General features: G+C 41.9%; 1 protein-coding gene across 1 annotated transcript in view; it reads left to right on the forward strand.

Annotated features, from left to right (window-relative positions):
* Positions 1-1,363: 1,363 nt before the first annotated feature.
* Positions 1,364-24,375, forward strand: part of Ncam1 (neural cell adhesion molecule 1) — a 248,608-nt gene continuing 225,596 nt past the window's right edge. Inside the window, exon 1 of the mRNA XM_042682882.1 lies at positions 1,364-1,415. Coding sequence (XP_042538816.1) covers positions 1,364-1,415 — 52 coding nt within the window. The remainder of the gene's footprint in view (positions 1,416-24,375) is intronic.

The following is a 24,375-nucleotide window of genomic DNA, read 5'->3' on the forward strand; positions in this document are numbered from 1 at the left end:
GTGCAAGGCTATAACACTCTACCACTTGAGCCACAGTACCACTTCTGGCTTTTTCTGTGATTAATTAAACACAGGAGTCTCGTGGACTTTCCTGCCCTGGCTGGCTTCGAACTCCAATCCTCAGATCTCAGCCTTGAGTAGCTAGGATTACAAGCATGAGCTACCAGCATGCGGCTAATTGGCCCCTCTTCTTTCTTTAAAACACAGCTCTCAAATGAATCGAAATCTTTCTTTTTTTGTTGATTTCTCAGTAGTAGCCTGCATTACAGTCTCAAGAATCAAGGCTGTGTCCTGTTGAAGGAACAATCTTATTTCATATTGCGCCTTATGTCATAACCCCTACATAAAAGGCTTAGCCAACCAATTATGTTTCTTTAAAGACCACAGATTTCAGTATTTATAAAGTGTATTTTTGTTCCTGGAAATTACTTATAAACATTTGCAATTCCCCCCTCCCCCTCATTAAAGTCCACTTCTCACCTCACCAGTCCCCCACCCCTGGGATCTGCTGCTTTGGGGTAGCCATTGCCTGTGTGTGAGAGACAGACTTGAGACTTCATAGCCGGGATAAAACAAACACCAAAAATGCCAAAACAAACCTCAGCAACAGCATCCCTTCCCAGATTCCTAATCCTCTGCTCTTAAAAAAAAAAAAAAAGGATCCCTGTGATACATGTATTTAAATGGAGAAATTCCACCACTTTGAAAATTTTAAATTTAATTTACCCATATATATATATATAATTTACTGTTATCAAAGTATCCCAGCTCCTGACTAAGAAATTCGGGATGGCAGGAGCAAAGGCGAAGGCCAGAAAGAGAAAAGTGAAAAGAAATCCCCAGCTCTCTGCCTGGGAGACTGTGTGTGTGAGAGGGAGAGGGAGCGAGCCCGGTTCCCCGGGCCTGTTCCAGGCCGAGTTTTGTAGGCGGCCGCATCTGCCTCCCCCCCCCCCCCCCCCAGTCTCTCTTACCTCCTAGATGCGCGGCACTATTTGTGGCCGGCGTGGTGGAAGGACACAGTGAGGTTCTCACCCCCGCCCCTCCGCCCCCCCCACCCCGGCTCCCATCCCCAGCTCCGTCGACGCGAACCCGGGCCAGCGCAAGGATCTCCCCGAGTTGCGGGTGTGCTGAGGCTGGGACTGTCACTCATTCTGCGATCCGCGCGTGAACGCAGCTCGGCTGCCGCTGGCAGGAAACGATCCTGCAAGAAATAACCACGCTCAGCCGGGAGACGGTCCGCCCCGCGCCCGCCGCCCCGCGCCGCCGCCCCGCGCCGCCCGCCGCCGTCCGCGCCCGCCGCTGCGCCCCGGGGGCACGGGGCTCGCCGCCACAGACGCCCCCCGAAGCCCCGCAGATCCTCACAATGCTGCGAGCCAAGGATCTCGTCTGCACTTTGTTTTTCCTGGGAACCGCAGGTACACCGTGCTCGTCTGCTCTCGCTCTTTTTTGTTTTAAATTCTCAATCGGATCTGCTCATTGCCCCCCTTCTCCCCCCCCACCCCCGTCCTGAGGAACATTGTTATTTGAGGGGTGCTGATGCTGCTGCTGCTGGTGGTGGGGTTTACGTGCCAGCCGAAGACTGGAGCGCGTCGTCGTCCTCCCTGCCCAGCCCGGACCCCCCCCCCCCCCACTTCACCTCCTCGCCTCCTCGTGCCGTGTGTGTCCGGGGATGGGGGCGCTGCCACCCCAACTGTCTCTCCCCCCCCCCCCCGCCACACGCCCCGCGCCGCCAGCGCCCCGCGCGCGCCCCCCGCGCCCGCCCTCCCACTTTGTGTGCCCGCCCGCGCCGGTGGGAGCGTGGGGGGGCGGCGGGGCCGCGGCGCTGCGCTGCGCTCCTTCCATCCCCGCTGGAAGGCGGGCGGGCGGGCTGCGGGCGGCTGGGGTGTGTGTGTGTGGGGGGGGTGCCCCGACGCGGGGCTCGGGATGGATGACGACGGCGAAGGGGCTTGTCATCCCCGGCTCGAGGAAAGAGGGAGAAAGAGTGAACAATAAAGCCGGGGAGTCCCCCCCCCCCCGCTCCCGTCCATGCTTATTTCCCCAGGGTTAATAAAGTGGGGCGCACGCACTGCCTTTGCACGCTGCTTCCCGCCCCCCTCTTCTCCCTCCCTGCCCAGGGACGAATAACGGTTTGTAGAATGGGGCGCAGTGAGCAGAATCGCAGTGCTGTGCGGCTGTACCCCATGACGTTCAGGTGGTTCTGGGGGTTGTCGTTGTTTTTAATGATTTTTTATTATGTGCCAAATGGCTGCTGAGTTGGAGAGCCGGCCGGGAGCTGGCAGGGCTGGGAGGGTTCGCCGTGCATTTTGACAGGAGGAAGTGCGGAGGGGCGGAGGGCGAGGAGGGCGTGATCGGGGCTGCCTGGTGTGTGTGTGTGTGTATGCGCGTGTGTGCGCGCGCGCGTGTGCACGTGTGCATGGACGCGCGTGTGTCTTTACACGCACCGCGAACCCCGTGGTGCGCGGTGCGGGGAAAGAATGGCAGGTAGCCGCCGCGTGCACCTCGCCGCCGCACCTCCCCCCCCCCCCCCCACTCCTGCCTTTGGGCGAGGTTCCCGATCCTGTCCAAGTGCGAACAATGGGGGAGCTGGGTGGACGGCAGCGGGGGTGCTGCCGCGGGGGGCGGCGGCGGTGCCGACGCCCTGGAGCCCCGGCCGCCCCGGAGGAGGAAGGCATATTGCATTTTTTAGACACTATTCCCATCTCCGTGTGAGCGCCCCCTCCCCTGCAGCCGCTTCCCCCCCCCCCTCCCACCCCACCCAAGGATCTGCGCTTCGGTGGCTGACGCTCTGCTCTGGGAGGAGTGGAAGAAAAGGGAAGGGAGCCTTGTGGCTTGGGCGGACCGCCTGGGCTGGGGGTGGGCGTGTGCTACGAAGCCCACCCCACCCCACCCCACGGAAGGCCGGTGGAGGGCGGTGGCGTGTGGCGATCGCCGCTGCCAGGTGCCGCGGTACCTGCCCCTGGCGCGCCCAGCCTGGGTGGAGAGCTGGCGGGGCGGGCCGGGGAGCACCCAGCGCGCCCCCTCCACGGGCGGCACGGGAGCCGCGCTCCGCCGCCGCCTCCAACCCAGTCGGGTCCCTCCCATGGCGACCAATCAGAGCGAGGCTGGCTGGGCGGGAAGCCGCGAGAGGCTTTTTATTGCGGCGCGGGTGGCAGCCCGAGCTGCCAGGACCCTAAAGACACCCCTCCCCCGTCCAGCTTAACATTCTCCCCCGCACCCCCCCGCAGGGAGACCCCGCCCCTGAAGTCCATCCCTGCTGTCTGCCTGTCTCCGAGGGGATAAAATGGAGATGGGGAGGGTGGTCCCCAGGAGGTCTCTGGGTGGGAGCCGCCTGTGCTCACCCACTCATGACTCTTCCACGGCTACTTCGAACATCTCCGCTCCCCCTGCGGGGCGCACGCTGGCGCCCGGGCGTTCTGGCCGAAGCGTGATGGTTGGAAGGGCGCGGCGGGGAGCCGTGCCCCGGGCGCTGCCAGGGCGCAGATGCGGTTGCGCACGCGCTGACCCGCTGGCTGCGGGCTGGGGGCGAGGCTGGAGGGGCGGGGCGAGGCAGGGCTGGGTCCCCAAGGCCACCTGGCCGAGGACCTCCAGGGATGTGCCCTTCTCCATCTTGAATGTGGGTGATCTCTTCCTCTGGGCTGTGTTTCCGAGACTGCTTCCCCTCAGGGGTGGGAGAGTGACAATGGAGACCTGATCTTCTGTGTGCCTTTTTTGGGGGGAGATGGTCAGATTGTGTTTTCCATCATCAGGGATGGGTGTAACCCTGAGGTTTGGGACCCCTGAGAGTTGCATGCAGGTCTGCAGGCACAGGGAATTCCTACCCTGGGCGCTGCTCCTGGATGCTCAAGCCAGGGTGCTATTGTAGCCAGTGTGGCCAGTGGCAAAGTGTCCTCTGGTCCCTGGCCCCAGGACCACACTATAAGGATGAAAAGAAGGCAAAATGTGAATCACATACCAGATTGCTTAACAAAGAAAGAAGTTGAATGGGTTTTTACAAAGAAAACTAATTTTCCATTGTTGTTCCTACAAAAAAAAAAAACCCCACCAAGAATCAGGATGAAAATAGTCTGATACACAGCACACACGTTCCTTCTTTTTCCTTTCCCTTTTTCTGTTTTAGTTTTAAATGCGTTTAGCATGTCCAGGGACAATTGTAGTTCAGGCTCTGTGCTCTGCTTGGGGTGTGTATGAAAATTGAGGTATAAGGTGTGTGCTAACTGGAATACATTATATGCTCCAGGTAGGCTGCCCCTGACTCGTTGGCTATCTTCTTCCCAGGAATAAAACTGAAGGTAGTGGAATCGCATTGTCAATTTGAATCTATTCTAGAAGCACTTTTGGATGTTATGTGGAAGAATGGTCTGGAATGGTTAAGTCATGTGTTTAGTTGGTAATTTTACAGTCCTTTATTTAACCTGCAAGAGTCAAGGAATGGATAGGAGTGTTTTTTTTTTTTTTTTAAATAAGGGCCAGTTTAAAAACAAAGATCACGTAACTGCTCATAAAGTACATTTCATAGCACTTGCTAAATAATTTAGGGGCATTTTAGCCAAGTTGACTGTGAGCACAATTATAGTAAACTATATTGTTTATATTTTATATTGATTTCCATTTAAGAGGAGAAATTTACCTTTCTGAGCAAAATAAATGACTAATATACATTTTAAGATGTGGAAAACCTCATATTTCCTATCAACAAACCTAAAAAGCTAATGTTCTATGCATACATATTAGCATATTTTAAAATATTGAAATTTAATTTAGAATTCATTTCAAATGCAATAAAATTTTTAAAAAGTGAGGAATATAATTCAGACATTGTAGAAGTGTGGCCTGTCAGTTCTTTTAAGTTTTGGAGTTACTATTCCCACTACAAAATTCCTAATGATTTATCAACCTGTCAAGTTTTTCATTAATTTAAAACTTACGATATTCTTTCTCCCAGCCCCATGTTGGAACTTAACTTCTTACCAGATACCTCTGCTCATGATCCTTTTCAAAAATAACATTGCAATAACAAAAATAGCAGGGCATAGCCTTGTCAGTGAAAGAGTTTCCTCTAAGTCTTCCTACACCTATTGGTTAAGCTAAACATTTGTTGGTTTAGTTGGTGACTGGCTCTTTGGAGGCTCAGATCTGAGGATCCAGATTTGAATTTGTTAACCTGGGCAGCCAAATCCAAGAGATGTGTATCTCCAATTAAACAGCCAAAAGATGGACTGGAAGTGTGGCTCAAGTGGTAGAGTGCTGAAGCAAGAACATGAGTTCAAGTCCCTACATTGACACACCCCAAAAATGAAGATAGTAATTGCCAGAAAAAAAGTATACTATGGGTGTGCAAAAGACAGTAATATTTACTCCAGGAAGTAATCACTAAGATGGAGAATTCGTTTACATTAAAAAATTTAGTTTGGCCAGGCATCAGTGGCTCATGCCTGTAATCCTGGATATTCAGCAGGCTGAGATCTGAGAATCACAGTTCAGAGCCAGCCAGGGCAGGAAAGTCTGTGAGACTCTTACCTGCAGTTAACTACCCCAAACAGCAGGAAATGGAGCCTTGAGGAAAAGAACCTCAGGGACAGCACCCAAACCTGTAGTTCAAGCCCCAGGATTGGCACCAAAAAAAAAAAAAAAAAAAAAACCAAAACAAAACAACCCCCCCCCCTCACCCCGAAAAGTTTGCATACTGCTTCTGTTTGGAATATAGCTATCCTTAATTGAATTCCTTCTATAGGTAACATAAAACTCACTGTAAATAATCTCTATGTTTTTCTGTCAGAAGGAACAATGTCTTAATTACCTTTTGAAATAAATAGCACTACTTTCTCATTGGAAAACTAATCTTTGACATGACAGATGCTTTTGTTCACCTCAGAACTCAGTTCCTTAAATTACAGACAACATTTCTTCAAACTTCATCCTGTTTGAAATATGGACTTGGGGATTTCTGGTGCAAACACTTAATTTTTTTTTTTAAGATGAAGCCTCTATTTAGTATTTAGTTTGATGAATTTCCCCTATTTATATTGTCAGCGTAAAGAACTGTGGCTACTCTCCTGGCTCGAAGTGGCTTCTGTGCTACTGGCAGTCCTCCAAAGATATTTTATAATCTTTCCTGACTTCATGTAAAATGAGTGATTGACTACCTGTTGGCAAAGAATGGTTTGAACTTTCACTGAAGATCTGGGGTTTGTGGTGATGGAGACCAGAACCAATTGGCCAGCAGGGGGGTGGGGGAGGAATTGCACCTGTCCTCATCTGTCTGCTGGGACCAGTCCTAGCCTAAGAGGAGACAAAAGCATTTTTAAAGGGCTCTCCTGTATTATTAAAGTGTGGAGCGTTGTTGTCTTTCAGTACACAAGCATTTCATGGTGTCAAGATGAATATATTGTAAACTCCATAATTGATAATTCAGGAAACTTCCATAATTAAGAATTCACCAGTTTGGCAATCTAAACAATACCTTAGGTTAAGAATGTCTGGGACTTTTTAGGAAAGGGCAGAAACATGCAGATAGCATTTCACAGGTATTCAGACTGGTTTACAAGTTAAACAAGGGTGAAAACATAATAATCATTTGGTTGTATGTAAGTTTTGAATTAAAATTTTTTTTGAAAATAAAACCAACTTCCTTTTTACCTAGAAGAATTATGTGAGAGAAGGAAGAGAATTATGTGAGCTTCGAAATACATGCAACTAGCCCTGGCAAAATTCTAAGAGGTGGCCTCTTACAAGGGCAAAATGTCCAGAGATCTCTCTGAATCTCAATTATCAGAGATTTTTAGCATTCAGACACATTTTGGTGCTGTTCTCAAGAACGGGAATAGATAGGCCCACTACTTAACTGTAAGCCCCAAGGAAGTCCATCTGAAGGTCGTAGCCATGTCACCACCAGACCTTTTTGTTATTAACTCCTGGTGCCAAACCTTAAAACCACTTGCTGCCATAAAGGGATGTAAATTATTTGGAGTTGGCAGTGATGCCATTATGCCCTTTCATTTCATGTTGTTGAAATACTCTCTCGGCTGCAGATGCTCATCAAGAACATTGCCTTTTGATGTTGGTCTGGGTGCCAAATGGCGGCCTTTCAGAGAGTTTCAATGCATTGCACTTAAAACACTCTGAGGCCGTGTCTACAATGTGCAGTCACTGAGTTAACTGATTTTCAGTTAGTTTAACACACTTAGCTTCTAATCAATTCTAGACCGAAAGAGGATCTGTCTTGAAAGATGAAAACACAGCTTCTTCATAAATGTGTGATGCATTTGTTCCATTCCAAATATATGTAATGCTTTCTTGAGTTCGAAGAGTGCACAGCTGATGTGAGTTCAAGGCCTCCCTGGGCTAACCCCTATTCCACTCCAATGTTCTTCCTGAGTATTTTCTGACTGGTAGCTGCAAACATTGGCAACATGTGGGCTCCCCTTCTTGCTCATTGCTGACATTCCTGAGATAATGTCTGAAAAGTCTTTTGTTGCAAACCGTTATTCTCTTCTTTCAGTTTCTGATTACCTCATCATTGAGCAATATTCACAGCAATGTCACACTGTTTGAGATCGTGTTACATTAGGTATTCTCTTAAGTACTTGATCAAATATGTTTATTGAGTGCCAGCTTTTAATCATCAGCTCCATGGGGGAGTTTCAAAGGCGTCCAATGACATAATTTCTGCTGTCAGGGAACCCTGGGAGTAGTGGAGCTTAGAGAATGAAGAGAGACACACAAGCCCAGGTTGAAGCCAGCCCCAGCAATGTCCTTTACTAGCAGTTTGACCTTGCGTAAGTTGTCTCAAGTTTTAGTTTGCTCTTCTACAAAAGGGGAAAATTAGTAATATTGGCTTAATTAGTGGTGTGATTATTTTGGGGACTTCAGAGTTTCAGTACATGCAAGTTGTGTTTATTAATAAGGAAGAAAGATCTGGATGGTGAAAACAATTGCTTAGATTAAATGCTCTCTTTTTTAGAATGATTTTAAAAATTATATTAGGAGGCTACAATGCTTGATAGGAAATGTACTCGTTATTTTGCCCACATAATTGTAACCTCTCTGTACAGTATTTTCACAATAAAAAAACAAATAATAAAAAATTATATTAGGAGAGCATGAATTCTTCAGTGATTGGAGCTAGACCTTAACTTTAAGTACAGTTGTGGATATTTCAGAGGGAAATAGAAGGTGGAAAGCTGTTAGTTCAAGGTATCATGGGGCCTGGAAGTATCCATTGTTTGAGGACCTTCTTTAAGGAAAATAGGAAGAAAGATCTCTTGCTTTGTTGAACATTTTGAGAGCACACGACCATGAGAACACATTATCAGATGCTAATTCCCCATGATCTTCGAAAAAGTTCCTGTAATTTCAGGGTCTGGGGAAAGTCTGGTCCTGACTTCAACAACTGTATGGATTTGCTTGGATCCTTTGTTAAACATGGATCTTGCCATGATTGCTTATGTCGTTCTTTGAAGATTAGAACCATGTATTGAAATCAGAGTGGTTTTTTTTTTTTTTGGCAAAGGCTACTTGACCTTTATTTTCTAGAAACTCTTAAGTGAAAGCTGAGGTGTTCTACTATTTCTCACTGCTGATATTTTTTGCAAATTACTAGCTGGAATAAAATAGAGTAATTGCTATTCTTATTCAAATGAGTCACACATGAAAGTGTAATACTGATGGGACAGGAAGGTAGGTTTGCCAAATAAAGGCAACCTTGGGAGGAGAGTGGAGAGCTTGTTTTAGGTAGCTAAAAGCAGATACGTATGAAATAGAATACCAATAATTATATCTTAATCATTATCATAGGCTTCACAGAACCATTCTATCATTTAATCTTCACATCATTTATTCAGTAAATATTTACTGAGCACTTACTCGGTGCTGGGTATTGGAAATGTTTCACCAAACATTTATTGTCCTTGTTGTCATGGTTCCCAGTCTAAAAGTGCAGAGGAATAAATACACACACTAAACAACTCCGGCACATACTTATATGCTCAGCTAAACATTAAGGAAGGGAGAGGGACGCTATGAGATCTTGTTGGGAGGCAGTCTACTTTGGATTGCACACAGGAGAGAGCATTTAAATAACACTTTGTCAGAGAGGAAGGACAGATGGCATTCTCATTTTACAGTGTGATTGACAGACTACTTAATCCAACAAACATCAAACTATAGCAAGCATTCCCAAATTCCTTTACTTCAATCAACATTCCTGAAATCTTGAAAAGGTCCAGTAACGTTAGGAATTATGCAGGGTTTTAGGTTATAAAGTCCAGAAGGATATACTTCTGGTTTCTAGAAGGTTGCATATAGTGGGGAGAGAGATTGGCCATAGAGAGACATGACTGAAGGAGTTCTGGGCCAGATTCTGCTTGGGACTCCATTGAGCTGGGTTTCGGGGTTGTGTTTCCTTCACAAGGTAGAATGGGAAGGAGTAGGAGTTCAGGCAGAGCTAACCTCAGGAGCAGAATACACAGGTAGAGATAGGATGGATTGCTTGGGAAAAAAATGCCCAGAGATCAAGAGAAAACCATTTCTATAGGGTCTTGAAGTAGAAACTCAACTGAGGATGAGAAGGGTAAGCGAATTACGTAGCGGGAGCTGGGACATCCAGTTGGCTGTGTGTCACCGGTTTCTAAAGTTAGGAATGACATGGATCAAGACGCGCTGTATACAGAAATTGCTTTGTTAAATGGCAAAAAATTCAATACTTAACCTATAAATTAAGGAAAGTGAGGGACAGGTTGGGGTGGGTGCGAATGGTAAAAAGGGGAGACATTGATTAAGAGATGCTGTAGTCATCAACTGCTTTGTTGAAAGACAACTCCTTTGTACAACTATTTAAAGATGATAAAAATATTTTTTTTAAAAAAAGAGAATAGGCTGACTTACACAGAGGATTGGAAAAGCTGTCAACACATGTGAGCCTGTACAGACTTGAGAGAGGCTAAAGGAAGGAGGGGGATGTGGTGGAGGGAGGAGATCAAGATCTTTGGGGTGTGACTGCACTGCATTTACCTTACTGCGAGTTAACACTCATCTGTAAAATTTGGGGTTTTGGTGAACTGGAATAAAATTGCATTTGTAAAACAGATACACAGTGGGTACTCAGTAAAAAAAAAAAAAGCTTATCTTGATTGGGGATTTTCTTGGAAATATTTGTTAAAAGGAATGCATTTATGATAATGAAAGGTTCTGAGCTAGAGGCTGAGGGGAAAAAATTAACAAGACATTTTAATATGATACTGGTCATCTTTGGGGAAAATTTTGCTTAGCTTCAACCGTTAAGTCTTGAAAGGTGCTATGTGAATACGACCCTAAATGAAGGAGGTGGACAGAAATTGTGAGGATTGGGTTTATTTTTTTTTTTTAAATAGTGTGAACACGATTTTGAGTTTTGTAGCATACATTAATATGCATAACGAAAGAGGGAAAAGTATGGGGCTGGGAAGGTGGCTCAGTGGTAGAGCGCTTGCCTTGCATGCCTGAGGCCCTGGGTTCGATTCCTCAGCACCACATAAGCAAAAAAAAAAAAAAAAAAAAGCCGGAAGTGGCGCTGTGGCTCCAAGCGGTAGAGCACTAGCCTTGAGCTGAAGAGCTGAGGGACAGCGCCCAGGCCCAGAGTTCAGGCCCCATGACCGGAACCAAAAAAAAGAGGGAAAAGTATATTAGACATATAGTAGTAAAGTTTCTACATATCACTGGGTTAATATAAATTTTAAATAGATTCTGATAAGCTAGAGCAATCACTAAGAAACAATTAGAAAATAACCTTTCAATTATTAAAATATTTTTTTCATTTCAGTATTATTTTATGTGATCAGATGTACATAGGCATTGCACTGTTGTGTCCCTCTCCTAAGAGTATCCTCCTTTGGTCTTATTGTGTGTGAATGCCTGGGGTCTTTTTTTGGGGGTGGGGGGGTTCGGTCATGGGGCCTGAACTCTAGGCCTGGGCACTGTCCCTCAGCTCTTCAGCTCAAGGCTAGCGCTCTACCACTTGAGCCACAGTGCCACTTCCGGCTTTTTTCTTTTTGCTTATGTAGTGCTGAGGAATCGAACCCAGGGCCTCAGGCATGCAAGGCAAGCTCTCTACCACTGAGCCACCTTCCCAGCCTTGCCCTGGGGTCTTGTATAATTGATCATATCTAGTTATATTTTAGAAGTAGCTTCTGCCTATGAGAGAAAACATGCACCGTTTGTCTCAATAAGCTTGATTTACCTATTTTAACATAATTGTTCTAGGTCCATCCATTACCATGTAAATGACATAATATTCCTTCTAATGGCTCTGTAAAATTCCATTGTGTATAGGCACCACATCTTTTGGATCCACTTATCTATTGTAGGGCATCTGGACTGTATCTATAGCTTGGCTATTGTGAATAGTGCAGCAGTGAACATGGATGTGCAAGTGTGTTTGCCATATCCTGGCTTGTGATGTTTTGGATAGATGCCCAGGAATAGTATGGCTGAGTCATAGTGAAAATCTATGTTTAGTTTTCTGAGGAACCTCCAAACAGCCTTCCAGAATGATTATACTAATTTACACTCCCATTAATGGTGAAATAGGGTTCCTTTTTCCCCACATCCCTGCCAACATTTGTTGTTGTTCAGATTTACAATGTGGCCAATCTAGAGAATTGTTTTGAAAGGGAAACGTCAGTTTGGTTCTAATATCTGCAGAAAGCAAGAAGGAGCACTTGGCCTGGATATCACAGATCTGGGAATGAGCAGGGTAAGGAGGAATTTTTTGCCCATGGAAGGAAATGGATCTGGCTAAAAGAATTGCTTTTTAAGGGTAGCTAAAGGGTGGGTATTGAGACAGGTTCTCTTAAAATCTTATATGCTAGACAAAGAAGAGACATGATGCAAGAGGTGTTAGACAAATCTTCTTAAAAATATATTTAAGAGGATAGTCAGCAATAGCAACTGGACATGTGCTGTACTTCTTTCTGTGTGCTGGGGTTAGATGTGATGAATTAGCATTGAAGCATGTGGAAACGATTGATAGAGATGAATCGCTTGGGTCTTGAGTTTTAAAAAGTAAGAGTCCAGTATAGTGCTATAGGTTTAGGGCTATATGAATCAAGTAGATGATGGAGACCCAGTGTCTGGGTGAAGGGAGCCAGATGAAACTAGCTTGAAGGCCAGTGAAATTCAAGGGAAGTACCTTTATTTAGTAGGAAAACTCATGGAGAAAGGATACTGTTGAGCTTAGAGTCAAAAGAGCTTGGTTCAAGATCTGGGTTCAAAAGATCTGCTGAGACTGGCCGCCAGTGGCTCTGTAATCCTGGCTACTCAGGAGGCTGAGATTTGAGGATCGCGGTTCAAAGCCAGCCCAGGCAGGAAAGTCCGTGAGACTCTTTTTTTTTTTTTTTTTTTAATTTAATTTAATTTTTTCCGGTCGTGGGGCCTGAACTCTGGGCCTGGGCGCTGTCCCTCAGCTCTTCAGCTCAAGGCTAGCGCTCTACCACTTGAGCCACAGCGCCACTTCCGGCTTTTTTTCTTTTTGCTTATGTGGTGTTGGGTAATCGAACCCAGGGCCTCATGCATGCAAGGCAAGCGCTCTACCACTGAGCCACCTTCCCAGCCCTATGAGACTCTTATCTCCAATAAACCACCAGAAAACTGGAAGTGCCACTGTGTAATAGAGTGTAGTAGTAGTAATAGAGTGCTAGCCTTGAACTTAAGAGTGGAGGGACAGTGCCCAGGCCCAGAGTTCAAGTCCCGCAACCGACCAAAAAGAAAAAAAAAGTTCTGCTAAGTAGGGAAGAGGATTTATTTATGTCACTCACCTTTGAGCTAATTCCCATCTTTGAATAGGAGAATAAGAAAGTATATATGAATGCATCATAAGTGAAGGTACCTTACAACTCTACCTTATTACTAGATATATAGCCAATTAGTTTTCTGAAAAAAAATCAAATTCTTTATGGGCTTGTTAGACTGAAGAAACACAGTGGAAATATTTTATACAGTAGATAATTTTGGGAGGAAACACTTGTGATGGTTTTGGACAAGGGGAAGTGTTGGGCACAGCTGAGATGATAGAGATGACAAGATAACCTGTAAGGACAGATTACAGCTGCAGAATGGAAGATAGCTAACGCAGGGAAAGCCTTTTAACTTGCCAGCTCAAGGGGATAAAAATCCTCATGGAACTGTCAATACAATGGGGAAATCAGACATCTCAGTTCTTAGGAAAAAACCTTTGGCATCCTAATATCTTAATATATAGGTCCAAATTTCCTTGGCCTCTGTAGGGATTAAACAAAGAAGACAAAAAAGAAAAGAAGAAGAGGGAGGGAGAGAGAGAGTGATGGAATGAAATGGAATGGATTAGAAGGATATATTCATATAGCAAGAAGAAGTATGTTTTGGGAAAGTGTTTCTGTTTGTATTCATGCATGCATGCGTGTGTATGTATCTACTATTTGACACATGGTGGTGATGAAAAGCATATTATGACTCAAGGTTAAAATATTTGACAGCTACTGTCATAGATAGGCAAGAAGATGGAGCCATGTGAGGTAGAAAGAGCACATTAGAAGGTGCAGATGGAGACTTAATGGGTTTTGAGAGTGGGAAGAACTGACAGCGAGAATACTTATGAAGTAAGTAAGCAGTCTATTAACTTCAGGAGATAGCATAACCAACCATAAAAGGAATTAAACTGGTAACTATGACATCTTGACTTTGGAAAACTCCCTGCTGATTTAGATCCAAAAGATAGCTGGAAATCCCAGGTAGCGTTTACAGCAAAATAGGAGGTACTTAAGGTATCCTTGGCAAGAGGAAGACGGCCTGAGGGATGAGGGGTTGGAGAACTTGCCAAGGCAAGAGAGTCGAAGGAGACTTGGAAGGAGAGAAGAGGATGGCTTCAGTAGATGTGGCCAGTGGAGGAGGATGGAGAGAGACAGCTGAATTGACTAAGACGACTCAGACTAGCCACAGTCTCTAGTTTTTATATTCTATCAGTAGAAAGAAGACATCATAAATTACAGTTCGCGCTTTGTGGTGTTGTTATCACACTCAGAATTTGTTATGTGGAGTTAACTGTTTAGAAAGCACTCAGCTTGTCTATAATTCAAGCATCATATTGAACAAATGGAAGGAATGAGAGTTTAGGGGTGACACTGTCAAAGTTAGAAACCTAGAATGAAGTGAAATAAAAACCTGGAAACAGTGTGTGTGTGTGTGTGTGTGTGTGTGTGTGTGTAAAATCCCGATTATGTTTATAAAAAAACCTACCTCTCATTTGTCCTGCTATTGGAACATTTCTAGTGTGAGTTTCTTCCTCTTTCCCTTCTTCTTCCTTTCTCCTTCTGTCTTTTTCTCTTTTTTCCCCTTTCTTTCATCTCCAGGACTTGAACTCAGGATCTCAAGCTCTTGCTTAGCATTTTTTTGCTCATGGCTGGCACTTTACCACTCAAGCCACTTCTGAGGGTTTTTTGTCCTACAGACTACTGCCTGAGCTGGCTTCAAACTATAATCCTCAGGTCTTCTGAGCAACTAGGATTACAGGCCTGACTACCGTTTCTTTCATGAGAATGGATTGTTTTAGATTCAGTTGGAAAACAACAGTGCAGTGAGAAAGAGGTAGTTCTGTGGTTAGGAATGTGAGAAAGGCGAGCATCAAGTGGAAACAGGATTTGATACAGAAGAGTGCAGTGACCATGTTCTGATCTCAGCTGAGTAATGAAACTCAAATTTGTCTGGAGTTAAAGACAGAATAAGAGCTGACTTCTAAGATGCTACATAGGATAAGGCCTTCATACTGAAGTCATCTGGGAACCTTTTAAGTGTGCTTCAAGAGGAAGGAGCGGAGGCTGGAGGGAGCCAGGGGGAAAGGATAGAAAGGAGAAACTATGCATCATGTGCGAGGAAATTAAAATCATCAGGCTTTTCTCTATCAGTAACTTCCTTTATTACGTGAGAGGGAAGTTTTTAGATGGAGTTTTGTCTTCCAGAAGAGTTTTGACAGCCATTCCTTTATTTCTAGATCCCTGAGACCAACGTCTCACATGTAACAAAATCTTTGCTGCTTCTTTGCTTGTCCAAAATTAGATGCATTGATTTAACTAGGATCAGAAAAGGAGTATGACAAGGGTTGTACTTGGTTATTTTGTTCTAACATTCTTTTATTCATATGCATTTGTGAGTGTCTACTCCCTTTCCATGAGATGCCTCGGATCACAAATCCAACCACCTGCTTTGTTATCATGCGTGGCCTTGGGAAGATGTAAATCCAATGCAAGCTGTTTGTTTTGAGTTGATAGTAATGCATTACCTTTCTTAATTTATTGTCCCTCATTGGTGTGAAGAGACAGAGCCCACTATTGTGGTACTTCATGAGCCTTTGGCTCAAGCCTCCATTTTGGACTATGGTTCTTCTGTGTTTATGACTTTGAGCCAGCTATTTCATCTCTCCAACACTCCATCTATTTATCTGTGAAACAAGGATAATAATGTCCACCTAATTGGGTTATTGTGAGGACAGAAGGAGGTGACTCAGACGACTGTCTAGTGTGCTATGAGCTCAGTAATTTTTTTCCGATTTCCTTTCTTCCTTTTTGTTAAAGTTCACAGTGGAGGGCTATACAATTAGTGTTAGATTTAAGTATTGATTGCAATTAGACTCCCATTTTCTCTGTTTATTTTTCATTTTTGGAGAGTTCATGGCTGACTGCTTTGACTGTTTTTAATTCCTGAGGGAGCAAAGTCTAGTAGATCTTAATTTTAAGAAAGGTAAAAGTTTATTTAAAAAAATCATATAGATTTATATAGACTCCACTTCGTATTTGCTTACAGTTAATATTGAACCCATCCACTTACCACAGTGGTGGAGCCATATGATTGAAGATATTTAAATAATGATATCTATTAAAGATCATATTGGTGTTGCTTCATTGATCTGGAAGTCATTTGTTTAGCAACCTGATTTAGTCTGAGGAAGTGAGGGGAAGCAACCTCTGAATTGATATTCCAATTGATATCCACACATCAAATTGTATTCACTTGACCCATAGAGAAGCCTATAAGCCTTTATTCAGCATTGTCCTTTGCTTCATTTCCTAGCTTCTGTCACATTTATAAGAGCTTGTAAATTTGGATTCAAAGCAAGGAAACTTGACAGTAAGGGACAGGTATGTTGCTGGTAAAAAGGTGCAGTAATTTAGAAAGATCAAGGTATGACTCAAGAATGCAGACAGCATTTCAATCTGGCTAGTATATGGATAGTAAAAACAAAAGCTCCACTCATCACAGAAAGAATACCAAGGGAATGGCTACCACGAATCATAGTAGAAATAGTAAGTGTTCACAATTGAACCATGTTTAGAAGAACCAATTAGGGAGCTTTTCAAAGAACAGCTAACAATGACATGGATTCAGTCACCCAATATGGATGTGTAGCTATGTATGAATTGCTAAAGGAAGTATGGTTTAAAGGAGTTCACCTATAGGTAGAAAGCATCAACACAAACCTAGGTACTACAATCTTGACTAATTGAAAACTGAAGAAAACAAGGTTATGCAGTTAGTTCTACTCAACTGGAAAACTTATTCGTGGTACATTGGAATCGCCAAGGATTTAGGATAAGGGATTTCATATTTCATTCTTTTAGACTGACCTTGTTATAGCAAGTTTCTCAGTTTGGTTTATGTCTATAGCTATTTATTTGTGGTGAAGAGAAAGTAAGATCAGCCAATGTCTCTCTTATCTGCTAAATTGTAATAACTAGATTAAATAAAATCCTAACTATTCAATTAATTAGAGTTGATTTGTCTTTATGCCTCCTTTCTTTATTGAATTTTAATTTTAGTGAAATGAAGTGACTACATTTGCTTAAAAACATAAATGTCCCCTACCTCTCTTTTTCCTTTTCCCCCTTCTTTAGCCCTCCCACGTCTCATTTTGACTCCTCTGAGGAAGGCCATATAGCTGTTTGTACCTTTTTTAAAAAACCTCCATATCTAATACTTTACTAGTGTTTCAATTTTAGGAATTATTTACTGACCTTTTCCTATGGAGGCATAGTACTCTTATACATGAATTACCCTCTCCTACTTCCTTTATCATCTGACTCCGAGTGTTTCTGAGTAAACCAATGTGTCAACATTAGTTTACATTATTATGACCATGTAAATATTTATGCACCTCTGAGCCTTGAGCAATGCCATGATTTTATTTTCTTTCTTACATTACTTTCTGTCTTTCTTGGAGTATGGCCTCAGAGTTTTCCTTTGCTTATTTATCTACATTCTAGTCAGTAATTATCTTCAAGTTCTCAGACTGAAGTGTGAAATCTCCTTTCAGCACACTCAAGTATGAATGTGCACTTTTTTCATTCTGTGGCCGTGTCCTTCACCTTACTTTTTTTTTTTTTCTAGCCTTGCCATCATTGATTGATATTTGACAGATTTTAGTTTTCTTATATTGGAAAATATTTTCCCTAAATTTGGGAAGATATTGCCCCATGTTTTCTAGTGTTTAGCATTCTGATGGCTGAGTCCAGTACCATCCTGTCTCTTGATATTTTGTGTGACATTTATTTCTCTGCCAGAAGATGTTACTCTACTCTATATTACAGCAAAATTTCTCAGTGATGTGCTTTTCATGTAGGTCTGTGTTTATTTATTGTCTAGGTTTTCCGTGGACCATTTTAGCAAAAATGTTTGCCTTTCAGTGATGAGAAATGTTCATATTTATTTAATATTTATCTTCCTTTGTTTTCTCTTGTCCTTTCTGGAATTCTTATACAGAAGTTGGGTTGAGTTATATATAATTTTCTTATTTTCATTCTCTATTTTTCCTTTTCTTTCCTTTTTTTCTATGAGGTTTTTTTTTCAAATTCTGTTTTTTTAATATTTTTAATTTCTAGGAATCTCTTTTTGTCTCTTTCTTGATGTAGTATCTTTTGTGTTGCCAAGAAATTTAGAAACTTGGCCTTCTTTTCTATATTGTCTTTTTTTTCCCTCCAAGTTTTTATTTTATTTTCAAATTATGTTTTAGTGTCTTCTTTTGTGTTTCATATTGTTCTGTTTCCATCTTCAAACTCGAAGGTGTGAGGCACTGATGGCCGTAGCAGCAGTATGGAAGGGGGCTTCAAGCCTATGGGACAGTTGTACAGAGACCTGGGATTTTAGGTGAGGAGAGTTTATATATAGTCACTAGTGTCTACAGCTCTCTTGTGCCAATTGATTTCAAAGAATCCAACATTTTGTAGCCTGTAGGGGATATGGCTGAATCCTGTTTGTTTGTTTGTTTGTTTTCTCTCTCTGAGAGAAATAGATTGAGGGTATTTTTCTTTAGTATTCTAGGATTTCATTTATTTTCCACATTCTTCGTGGGGCTATATCTGCCCTCCACAATTCCTGAGCGGTCCCTGGTTGAGTTTTTCCAGTTAATAAAAATGCATTGTGCTGTTGCGATCAAGGGGGATGGGATGAGGGATTCCCAGCTGCTGTCTTCTTGGAGCCTATGAGGAGAGGGGAGGGTGTTTGTGTCCTGTGAGGTTGAAGTTAATAGTAAGGGAAGCTGTGTTAACTCTAATTTTGGAACATACTTAGAAGCCATTGAACTATCTGTCTCTTTCAGCTTTGTCATTGCTACCAGCCATAACAGACCTTTTGAAATCTTACATCTCACCTGACTTAGTATAGAATTGTTGAGGTGTAACAGAGTTCTTAAAGGCCAATATAAATAGTCTAAAGGTGCATCAAAGAGAAAGACCTAAAAAGAGGAACATCAAGGCAACATCAAGCTATTGGCAGTTCAAAGAGTAAAGACTAGTTGTAGATTTTTGGAGAACCCTTTCTAAACTTAAAGAGTTTCTGAAATGATGCTAGGGTGGCCTGAGATCCTATATTTCTTGGCTATTAAGATGCAGGCTTGGCAACCAGGCCAACAACCAGGAGAAGAGCAAGTTCATGAACACATTTACAAATGGCCATGGTCCATATTTGTGGGCAGTAGAATGTTTACTTAGAAACATTCCATTAGTCTTATATTTATGGAGAAAAAAAAACCTCCCGTGTTCTATAACATTGGTCCCAAGAGTTGGAGATACAAGGTGAACATTTTCCCACAGTTTTGTGAACAATTCTAGACTATATTTTAAACCTCTTCTTGGGTGGAACTATACCCAAGACAACCTTGAAATGTCATTAAAAGATAACTAAGATCCCCCTCCCCCCAATTTGTATATAGCCTAAAGCTGTTCATGAAGCTGAGAACTTAAAATTCTCATCAGAGAAAAACATCTGTGATAAATGAAGCTAGAAAGGGACATTATGTGACATTCTTTGAAGAGAAGAGATTGAAAGTAGGCCTGTTAGCTGCCCTAGATTACAGTTGGAGGTCATTGAGAACTAAATTGGCTTTGGAATCAGAATTGAAATTGCCAGTCAGACTTAATTAAGATAACTGGACATGAAGGCAGTTCATTCTCCTCCTTTCCATCTCCTAAGAAGAATATTCTTATTGTTTGTATTTCTCTGTGGTTAAGTTAGGTTGTAAGCATTATTTTTTAAAGAGACAAGCCTTTCACATATAATGGACGTAGGTATTTAAGAGTACTTTTGTATCAAAATAAACCTCCATAATCACTTACGTTTCCTAGACGTATTGAAAGTAGGCCCTTTAAGTCACAGGGGGTAAGTCAACACATGACTTTGAATTATCATTTTATTGCCCTTTGCAATACTAAAGAAATAGTGACCACAGATATCAGACAGTTAAATTATATTCTTTTAACCATAATAATGAATGTATACTTGGAGATATTTTAAGAAACATATATTATAAAAATGTATATTTTAGCAACTTATGTATACATTGCTAAATACTAAGTGTTTTGATAAGTGGGTTTAAAGTACTTCTTTTTTTAAAAATTATCTTTAATTAGTTGTACAAAGAAGTTGCCATTTAACAAAGCAGTGTATGAATATAACATACCACGCCTTTCAACTTGCTCACCCATCCCTCCCTTCCTCACCCCTTTCCTTACTCTTGTTCATTCGGTAGGCTATACACTGGATTCTTGACTGCATCTTCCCTCTTCTCATTTGTCCACCTCTTTCTCCTTGACCCCACCCCACCCCTTTCAACTACATGCTTCCTGGTTTTATGTTTTGCTGAACTTCTTAGGAATTACATTATTTGAGATGTCCCTTGAACCCACCGTATTTCAGCTAATGCATTTGTGTACATTTGCATACCACCCAGCGTATTTACTTACAAGTTTTATAAGGCAAAATTTAGCCCCCACATATAAGGGTTAAAATAGTTGATTCTTTTTTTTTTTTTTTTGGTCGGTTGTGGGACTTGAACTCTGGGCCTGCGCATTGTCCCTCAGCTCTTCAGCTCAAGGCTAGTGCTCTACCACTTGAGCTACAGTGCCACTTCCAATAGTTGATTCTTAAACTCAGCGTGAGAGACTTAAAATGGTGACTTTATTGTTAGTGTTTATTTCCATTTTGTATAGACTTAAATTAGTACTTTTCAATGGTTAATTTCTTAATTTAAAAAGAGGTTGGCTATGAATCTGGCACCAGTGGCTTATGCCTGTTACCCTACCTACTCAGGAGGCTGAGATTTGAGGAGCAGATTTGAAGCCAGAATGGTCAGGAAAGTCCATGAGACTCTTATCACCAATTAACTACCAAAAATCTGAAAGTGGTACCATGGCTCAAGTGGTAGAGTGCTAAAAATCGTTTGAGCATAAAAGCTGAGGAACAGTGTCCAGATCCTGAGTTCAAGTTCCAGGACTGGCACACATATACACAAAAGGTTCTGACTGTGTCTTCCAGTATTGGAAAATCCTGTGTGTTAAGTAACTTGTTCTAGTAAGACAAACCTCATAAAGGAACAAAAATGTTTTGAGTGATTTCCCAACATCCTTGAAATGATGCTAATGTCAATCCTGGACGATGCTTGATACGTGCAGGTGTCCTTGGCTGGTAGAGTCACGTGTCCTGGGGTTTGAAACAATTGGCAGGAAGATGTTTTTATATGGTTTGTGATGGATATTGTTCTACATATATTTTTTGAAATATTTTGATTGATGTGTAGTTTGAAATGGTAAGTTACATCTATATCTCTTGTGTCTTAGCTTTAAAAAAACTGTGTCTATAGAGGTTTTAAAAGAGAACGTAATTAAATTTACATATGATGTTCAATATGTTGGTTAAAAATTGATATCCAGAGCAACACGTTGAGTTTTTGACCGGAGAATTAGGTGGAAATGTTCAGTATTTGTATGATGGGGATCTCATTGGAACACTTTGTAGATAAAGGCAACCAAAAACTAAGATGATAAAAGGCAAGTGAACATTTTTGTTAAAGAAGATCCAATAATCGTACTGCATAGGCTTACCTTTATTTCAGAACCATGGTGATGAGAAATCATCTAGTATGTTTGCGATTAGAAAATTCTCTTTAACTGTGCATGTGTATATAATCTATTGTACAAAGATCCTGGACTGAGAGTATAGTTTAAGTGGTAGATGTGCCAGCTTAGCAGGCTTGAGGACCTGGGTTCAAATCCTAGTACTGACAAAATAATAACAATAGCAACAATGTACAAAGATTCTATTTTCTTTATGGCATTATTTTATTCTACAAATTTTAATTTCTTTTCAGAGAAGCCTTATATTGAATTCAGCAATAATTTAGGAAACACATTGTAAATATATGTGATAATGTTTTATGGATTGCTATTTAAATATGATTACTTGGTCTTAATTTGGAACTTATGATACATTATATAAGTCACAAGTTTTCCAAAGATTTATAGCAGAGATGTGTGACTAAAGCCAGCTTCTCAAAAATCAAGTATAGCTGAATCTTGTCCCATATAATTGAATTTCCCCAATTTAGCAATAAAAAATCATTAATATATTGAAATTAGTAGTTGGCCATCTACTTAAATATGATACAAAAGGTTTAAAAATCTAAATTGTTATTGTGTACAAAATACTGGCAAATGAGGGCTAAAGCGCTCAGTGTTATTGTGCAATCCTCTGTTGAAAAATAAACAGTGGAAATAATTGTTGGAAACCTCTGGGTTTAGAAAAGCTTGTTGGTGGTTCTCCACTTCCTACTTAAAAAAGCAGGGTGTCTTTGCATATTAAGCAGGCTGTGAAAGGAAGGCTGCCTTATTTGCATGGGGCATGCACGAAATCCAACAGTATGCCTGGTGGTGGGGGCAAACGGGGGGAACTGTAATTGTTGTTCTCAAAAGGGTTTTCATTCCATTCAAGTGGAGAGAAAGGCTGGATGCTGGAGAATTCCTGCAGCTTTGGTAGTGGAAGAGTCCCCCTTTGGCCACCTCATTTTAGGAGAACCACCCCATGGTACAAGGATCCTGAATGTCGGGGGGCAGAGGAAAGTAACTCATCTTTCTATGATGCACTTTGTGTTTCTGTACATCTCTGTAATTTTGTAAGCTTATTCTCCTTATGAAACATCTAAAAAAAGAGTTATAATGAAATTCTGGAGATATATGCAGTATTGGAAATTGCAAATGAAGAAGAAAACATGAACCAAAAAAAAATAATCTGAATTGAAGTAGCTTGTGTTTGGGGGTAGTGATTCAAGGGTATAGAGTTATGCAATATGAAATTAAGTAAATTATGCAATATGAAATGAAGTTATACAATATGAAATTAAGTATCTTTTTTTTTTTTTTAGAAAATGCATGGTTTGTTTAATGCCTTCACATATAAATGATCCCATCAGATTGGTTTTAAATGATCCATTTGAAATGATCATCATAATAATGGAATCTTCTTTTGCTTCTGTGTGCTTTTAGAGTCATTGGGTGAATATAAGTCTGGAGAATAAACATCAGAAGTGTTGATGGGATTGTTAATAAGATCTAAGATGAGCTACTTAAACTATTCCCCACTCCTTCCACCCTAGCACCCCCTCAATAGCCCCCCTCCCCCAGCCCATGGTAAAACTCACTTTCATGAGTCCTCTCCTGGTGAAGGCTCTTCTTCGGGCTAGTTCATTCTGACAGCATCTCTAGCAGCTTCCAGAAGGTAGTATGTGCTCTCCTTATTTTAGATGGGTTCCATACTTGGAGCTGGCTTAATTGCTTTTGCAGGCTTTTAAGTATCTTTCAATAGATTGTGTACAGAAGATATGGCATTTCCAATTAGATTGGAGTTTTTACAAGGGGGCAACTGTGCTGTTCTCCACATACACATATTTTGACAAAATGATTGTATCTAATTGTACAGACAAAGCCCATTGTTGTAAGTGATTTTTTAAATTAAATATGAGGCGGTACTTAACTGTATTAAAAGGTTGCCTACCATTTTTACTAGAAACTTCTTGGCTTGGGTATATTTGACTAGCAATGAAAATACTTATCACTGTCCTCCCTAACATTGTACAGCTTTGGTTATTTGACAGTTGAACACAAATCCTTTGACGACACCGTTTTTTTTTCTTTTATTTGAGTTGATTTCTGTGATATTCATCTCTATGAAAATAGTGTTTAATTTGGGCTTATGCAGACTGCTCTGTAGATCTTTAGTGTGTGTTTGGATTAATGTTCTGGAGAAAAGAACCTGCCAAGAAATGAGATGGCAAAATAGGAACACAGAAAACTAGACTGGTAGAAAACAAATAGGAGGAACACAATTTAAATGATTATGGTAGATGTCATAAACAATTTCTCTCCTCTCAAGATAAATACTTAAGTGATATACATCTCTACAATTTTCCAATAGGCATGGCAAAAGGCAAAACTAGGAGAAGCTTAGTTTACATACAGTATTTTTCTTTTTCTTTTCTTTTTTATGCCAGTGCTGGAACTTGAACTCAGGGCCTAGGCATTGTCCTGTAGCTTTTTTGCTTAAGGTTGGCACTCTACCACTTGAGCCACAGCTCCCCTTCTAGCTTTTTGGTGGTTATTTGGAGATAAGAGTCTCATGGGTTTTCTGCATCATCTGGCTTTGAACTGTGATCCTCAGATCTCAGCCTCTTGAGCAGCTAAGATTATAGGCCTCCAGCTTCTGAGCTGCCTCTTACCTGGAAAATTAGCTTGAGTCCAATGGCTAACCATAATATCCTGTCCCAATCCCCTAAGGCAAGAGACAAAGACTGACTACTGATGTTGGGCTTGTCTGCAGGTTTGCAGCTTTGCAGCTTTGCTTTAGGTCTCTGGGTGGTCTGTCTGGTCAATGGCTGAGAGGCCCTGGCATAGAATCACAGCAATGCTTTAAGCCTTGTTTAATGCCTTTACATATAAGTGATCCCATCAGATTGGTTTTCAATGATCCATTTGAAATGATCGACCTAGGTCGACCTGCCCTGAGAGCTCAAGTGTGTAGTGTTCCTCTGTGTTTTGCTCCATTGGAAAGAATACC

The sequence above is a fragment of the Dipodomys spectabilis genome, unplaced genomic scaffold, assembly GCF_019054845.1.
Source record: "Dipodomys spectabilis isolate Male_0828 unplaced genomic scaffold, ASM1905484v1 ptg000076l, whole genome shotgun sequence".
In the NCBI taxonomy this organism is placed as follows: Eukaryota; Metazoa; Chordata; class Mammalia; order Rodentia; family Heteromyidae; genus Dipodomys; species Dipodomys spectabilis.